The 6897-nt window shown below is 42.6% G+C and overlaps 1 protein-coding gene across 1 annotated transcript; it reads right to left on the reverse strand.

The window, feature by feature from the left end:
* Positions 1-525: 525 nt before the first annotated feature.
* LOC143296280 (uncharacterized) lies at positions 526-5529 on the reverse strand. The gene is made up of 2 exons (XM_076608126.1): positions 5368-5529; positions 526-3534 (listed from the first exon to the last, which is right to left on the reverse strand). The coding sequence occupies exons 1-2, from the start codon at positions 5468-5470 to the stop codon at positions 2075-2077; spliced, it is 1563 nt and encodes a 520-aa protein (XP_076464241.1). The 5' UTR covers positions 5471-5529; the 3' UTR covers positions 526-2074.
* Between the last annotated feature and the right edge of the window lie 1368 nt (positions 5530-6897).

Below are 6897 nucleotides of genomic sequence, written 5' to 3' on the forward strand. Positions count from 1 at the left end.
CCTCGCATCTTTTAAATCTCGTCTCAAAACTCACCTTTTCCCTCAGCAATAAGTTCAATTGTGGCAGGTCCACAACTACATGCATGTATATGAATGTGTATTGTGTGTGCGTGTGTTTATGTAAGTTTGTGCCTGCCTCTGTGTGCGTATTTGTTAGGGTAGCTGTTAGATACACATGTATGTTAAAATGTATGTATGCAGTGTGTGTGTGCGCGTGCGTGCGTGCGTGTGTGTGTGCGCATGCGTGCGTGCGTGCGTGTGTGTGTGTGTGTGTGTGGTCACATTTTGGTGTGTGTATGTAACATAGATATAATGTTTTATGTTATCAAAAGCGTTTTTGTAAAGCACCTAGAGCAGATTTCTGGACAGTGTGCTATATAAGTATCCATTATTATTATTATTATTACAATCTACAGAAGAAAAAACAACAACCAGGCAGACAGACAGACACTGGAAGTTACTGAATGCACAACTGACACACTCTTATTAAAAAATCAAAAACAAAGAAACAAGTGCAAGATCATAAAGATATCATTTCTTTTAATAAGCACTTCACAAACTAATGAAAATTGTTAGTCTCAAATATAAAAACAACAACAACAACAAAACCCCAAAAAACACAAATAATCTGGGAAAATATGACCAATTCAGTACTAACTCTGCTGAGCACAAGGGGAAAATAGTATGAGTTTTCTATAGGAATAGATCCAGAGTCTGCAGGATGCTACTTGCTAGCTATTTCTGAACAAAAGTGATATGCAGTCAATAAAGAAAATTCCATGCTCTGTGACAACATCATATAATTCTCCTCTACTCCTCCCCAGTGGTGAAAAAGGAAACTTTCAGAGCGGTTGGTGTTTCACCAGATTTCATCAACACCACCACCACCCAACACACACACACACATTTTTATCCAGATACACTCACAACAAATTAATACTGAAAAAATATATATATAAGAAAGGAAAATGTATCATTTTACTCCATGAAATAAAACAGAGCTGTTAAACAAAACAAAAAAACTAGTTAAATAGTGTAAGATACTATTTAAGATGACACCTATCAAATGAAGTTTACACTGTAAAAATCACAAATTACACCCAGTGAAATAAAATGTACAAAATTACAAATTGAACATCTGGATTGATGAACATTAATAAACACCATATAAAGTAGTTCTTACACACATGCTTATGTAATTTATGTAAGCACATAATCATACATGTACACAGAGAGATATGTGCCCATATATGTAAAATTTCAAACCAAATTTTACGTTCTCATCACATACAAGTTTACATAGTCTATGTCTCTGTGACATAAAGTGATAAACACATTTTCTCCCTTTCTGTCTGAATCTCTTTCAAAGTCACAGGTCTCTCTCTCTCTCTCTCTCTCTCAAGGAGGGGCCAATTGGTTCACAGACATTCATCAGTCTGTGATCTACTTCAACATAACATTGCCTCACTGACTTCTCAACACTATACAGCACCACCATTAAGCATTGCACATCACTGAACAAATAAAAAGGAGTGATTTCTTTCTCTTTTTTCGGGGTGGGGGGGAGGGGGTCAACCAGAAAAGGGTAGACCTTCAGGAAAAGAACACAAAAAGCAACTGTGACTAGTATTACTAGTATGAGCTTAAAAAAAAATTGAAAAAAGAAGCTGTAAACATAGAATAAGATGCCAAGCAAAAACTGCAGATCTAGTTTCCTGGGGTCTTTTTTTCTTTCTCTGATTTTACTCAACACTGTAGACAACAGTAAACACTATGGCTGAAACAGACTGGCTTAAGAAATCTGAAATTCCTTATCAATCGGTTAACAAAAGTCAATAATATTTCCTCTATGAAAGACATGCTGTGTGCATTTTGTCACGGCAGAACAGAAATTTTGCAAAGTCCAGAACAGAAGTCAACCACCTGACACTGAAAGTGCAGTAAACAAGCAGACAACCAGGCATGTGTTCACAATTTGTCAATCAAAACAAGCAGACAGCCGGGTAGGTATTCACAATGTATCACTCACTCACAAGACTGTTGGCACTGCTGGAAAGGAAGGACCAGGCCTTTTCTATGTGTCACTGTCATGCAACTGACTGTACCTTGTGCTGGCCCCTCCTCTCCTCCACTGCGGAGATTTGCTGCGGTCCCGAGCGTACAGTGCCACAACACACAAACACAACAGAAGGCCTATGCCAGCAAAAATGATAGCAAAGCCGTAGACAGCTGCAACGTAGAACCCATAGTGGAGGGTCTTGCCGATGTTGATTTTCCACATGTCACTGAGGTAACCGTCACGCTGATTCCCGTCGTGCCCTAACCCTCCGAATAGGAACAACCATTCACTGTCTGGGGTTCTCCACGAGGCAGCGTCCAACCTCCCTCCTGCTACAGCTTTGTGCGCCACTCTTCCTATGTCTTTGAAGACGGCCGGGGCATCTCCCTTCTGGCATCCCTTCATCCACACCCACTGTCCAGTGTTGGGCAGAAAGCGCCACAAGTCTGACAGCAGTTTTGCCGAGCGAACGCTGGATGGCACTTCCGAGTCTGCCCCCTCTCCACCAAACAGCCAGAGGATGTTGTTGGTGTCCGTCCAAGTGGCCCCTCCCCGGCGGCATCCAGGGACGTTACTCGGGCTGGACTCATGCTTGTATCCATACTGTGCCGGAATTCCTGGCTGGGTGTTACCAGTGACAAACTTCCATGAATCAGTGCCAACCGAGTACTGCCACATGTCGGATGTGTAGCCAACGGCAATGTGACGGTCACGGGGATATTTGCTCAAAACGTTGCCACCAAACAGAAACAATGATGCATTTGTTTCCATGTCGGGGGAAACAGTCCACGTCATGGCTCCGTTCCTGCCTTCCGGATAGTCCGCTGTTTTGTGGTCCCTCAGAGACGCTGGAGCTTCTTTGGAGCTGTTCAGTTCTTCCCACGTGAAGTCTTCCAGGCTGAGCCGCCACATGTCACTGAAGATGTGGTTGGAGCCATTCACGCCCCCAAACACATACAGGTGAGTTCTGGTGCACCAGTGAGCAGAGTCCCCTCTGGGGCTGGGTCCCACATCACGCTCCCTGCCCTGCAGAGTCTGATTGGAGCCTCCCCCTAAGTAGCTCTGCACCAGCATGCGCCACACCCTCTTCCCCAGATCCAGCACCCACAGGTCTCCCAGCGCTTCCTCCCGGTCTGTCAGCCCACCAAACAGGACCATCACATGACCTGTGCCACACACTGATGACAGCTGCCGGGGTCGTGGAATCTGAGGAGACCGTGAGGTAGCAACCGTCAAGTTGGAGACAGTGCCGGGATGAATCTGCTGCCATGTCAAGTTGGTGACAGTGAAGCGCCAAACGTCGTTCAGCAAGGTGGGACCTCCTGAGGGGCTGGGGTCGCTGGAGATGCCCATGCCCCCAAACATCCACACTATGCTGTTGCTGTCCTGCCACACACCCATGCCGCTGCGACCCCCCGGGGCGTCCAGCGTGGACACTCTGCCCGCCAGTTTGTTGCCACTCACCCAGCCCATGTCTGCAACAGCACAAAACGTCAGCACATTTTATCAGCCCATCAGGTAAATTGATAGAAACTGGACCAATGTTTTCTAGAATATATGATCTTACATCATTTGGGTTGAAACAGACAGTTTTGGAGGCAAGGAAAGCTGGACACCATGATTCATGTAATAGCCACAGTTACATGCCCATAAATTACATTAATTTTTTTCTCTCCTTTTTTTTGTTTCATATATTCAAATATTCATTAAGTTCTTCCTTTGTTTTTGTTTTTTTTCATATTTAAATATTTATTTACTTCTTTATTTGTTTAATCATCTATCCTTTTTTCCTTTCTCTCAAGGCCTAAGCACGCTGGGTTATGCTGCTGGTCAGGCATCTGCATGGCAGATGTGTTGTAGCGTTATCTATATAGATTTGTCTAAACGCAGTGATGCCTCCTTAAGCTACTGATACTGATACTGATACAAGTGTGGTGAGCCTCATAACACAGAAGTGTGCGTCTCTTTATAGATACCTTAGTCACATCTGTTACCAGTATGCAAGCTGAAGGGTAGTGTCCAGAAGCAGTGGTACGAAGTTGAAGCTGAGTGCCTTCAAGTTCAACAGAGTACAAGTCATTGTACTCTTGTTTTCCATTTCTGTCAAGCTCAGCATGCTCTTTCAAGTCGTAACAAAATGCATTCCAAGACAAAGACAAAAAAAATTGTATATATATATATATATGTATGTATGTATGTATATATGTATGTATGTATATATTTTAAGAGAGAGACCAGACAAGACAAGCCAAGCCAAGACAACTTACAAGACAAGACAAAATTCTTTATTTTGAGGATAATAGATAAGCATTGGTGTGCTTTTTTTACATCCAGTCCCCACCCTGAATAGGGTCTACACTACACAATACTAAATAAAAAATAAAGCATGATGCTAGTAGAAATACATAACAGAGGGGAAAAAATTAAACGATTATATGAATTGATTAAAAAATCTATAAAAAATAAAAAATTAAACACACACACACACACACACATATGCACAAGCATGCTGTTAGTAAAATGCATAGGGAAAAAAATGAACAAAATGAAAGAAACAAACACACACAACACTCACCACACCACAGACCAGAATGGGGAACGGAGGGTGAGGATCAATGTTCTCAGTCAACCATACACAAGTGACAAACATTATAAGAAATCTGAGACAGAGACACAGAGAGAGGGACACCACACCCACACACACACACACACACACATACATACACACAGATATGTATACATGCATACAGTTTTGGTGATGAGAATCTTACAACTGAAATTCATACCATTCAAATTTCAATTCAAAGCAAAGTACAGAAAGAAATGATGATACACAGTTCAAAGTCAAACATATAAGTTATAAGTGATACTACTATTCACAAAGTACAGAAAGAAACGATGATACAGTTCAAAGTCAAAACATATAAGTTATAAGTGATACTACAATTCAAAGCACTTATCAGACCAGTATTGGTATTTAATCATATTACAGTCTCTGAGGGGTGTATACTTTATTCAGCCTCCCATTGTTCTCTCTGCACACTGTCCCCAAATATTTATTTCATTCCTCTTTGTACATCTTTGCAGAGTTATTTTGTAATGACAGGGGTTGTTCATTGTCACTGTCATGCGCACACACACACACACACACTCTCTCTCTCTCTCTCACACACACACACACACACACACACACACACTTTTATATGGCATGATGTTATCAGATGATATAATACATCAAAAAGTAGTTACAAAGTGTTTTTAAAAATTTGCTGTGTAGACATTCGACCAAACAAACAAAAATCACCGACCTTGGGCTTGCACAACGAATGAGCTGAAAAAACAAAGTACTGGGAGCAGCCGTACATGTATAAGAACGGGCAGGCCGAACCGATAATAAAAATTCTCCGTCATGATTCTTTTGTGTGCTTCTCTTCGACCATAACAAAAGCACCGTTTACGTCTGGTACAAAACCGGCTATGTGTATGGCAGGGTGCCCAGAACGAGACAACAACAGTGAAAGTATTTATGTACACAGCGATTAGGAAAGCGCAGCATGTCGTGAATTTTTCCAAACTTTCCTCTTTTCTTTGAACTGAGTTAGGGAATGACAAGCATGTAACAGAATAATTATGTCACGTATACTTGCGTTCATAAAATTGTGTCAAGGTGCTTGGGAGGTGTGCTTGTATATAATTATTGTGGCAAAACACTGTATGAGGTATAGCATTTTCCAGCCGGACTAATGGAACACTGTGTCCCAGCTCATCTCCCACTCAGTCTGAGTCTGTGGACTGAGGTCTTGCTATAGCTGTACATGGTCCTGGGGCGCTAGTGCTACAACCTGGTTGTACACTGCCGTATCTGCAAATAGACGTGCTTTGGGGATGCCAGCTACACACACACACACACACACACACACACACACACACACACACACACACACACACACACACACACACACACACACACACACACACACACACACCGCCGAGGCACAAACGCGCACACGCACGCAGTTGAAGTACATGCACACTTACGCCACTCTGGTCCACTCTCAACAGCGACGTCAAACGGCAAGACTGTCCATGATGTACAAACTGCAGCATGACAAAGTCAACATGCCCTCCCTGAAGCAGAAGCTGCGACACCGATTGACGGACGAACCGAGCCCACCCAGAACAGCTTTTCCCATACTTACTGTTAGTTTGACATTCATGACAGCCTGGACAGTGCTTGACTTAATGGTGATATCTCATTCTGCAGTGCGTCTGTGTCAGGAGATACTCAAGGTAAGCCTCTGATCAAAAGTGCATGCTTGCAAGTTGATGTGCATTCCGTTGGACTGACAGGTAAAATATGTCACAGGCAGTATTTTCTTTTCTTTCTTTTTAAAAAGAAATTTTCACCGGATTATGCTTCTGGTTGTGATTCCATTGTAAAATTCGTTTACTGCATGTCGAGAGCTTTCCAACGAGATGCTACATGACTATATTCGGGTGATTCGGAAAAACAAGGTGGAAACCGGGTATGTGATGACGTCACAAAATGAGTTTAAGTACCCGAGGGACATTCCTATCGTTCTACTTTTTTGATATGTTAGAGAGGAACCGTGTTCTGACTTATTCCACCCAAAATAATTTCTGTTGCAATTTGTTCCTTTCTTCACATTTTTTTTAGCGTCTACAGACTCGGCTAGTAGGACACTGACAGACACGCAGGATTCCCCCCAAGAAAACATTGGGACGGGACTGGATTGCTGCTGCCCCTGACAGCTGTGGAGGCCAATACACTATACTGGCACCTTTCTGTCTAGGGTGTCACACTGGCTGCCATGCCA

This window comes from Babylonia areolata, chromosome 21 (genome assembly GCF_041734735.1).
Source record: "Babylonia areolata isolate BAREFJ2019XMU chromosome 21, ASM4173473v1, whole genome shotgun sequence".
Classification (NCBI taxonomy): Eukaryota; Metazoa; Mollusca; class Gastropoda; order Neogastropoda; family Buccinidae; genus Babylonia; species Babylonia areolata.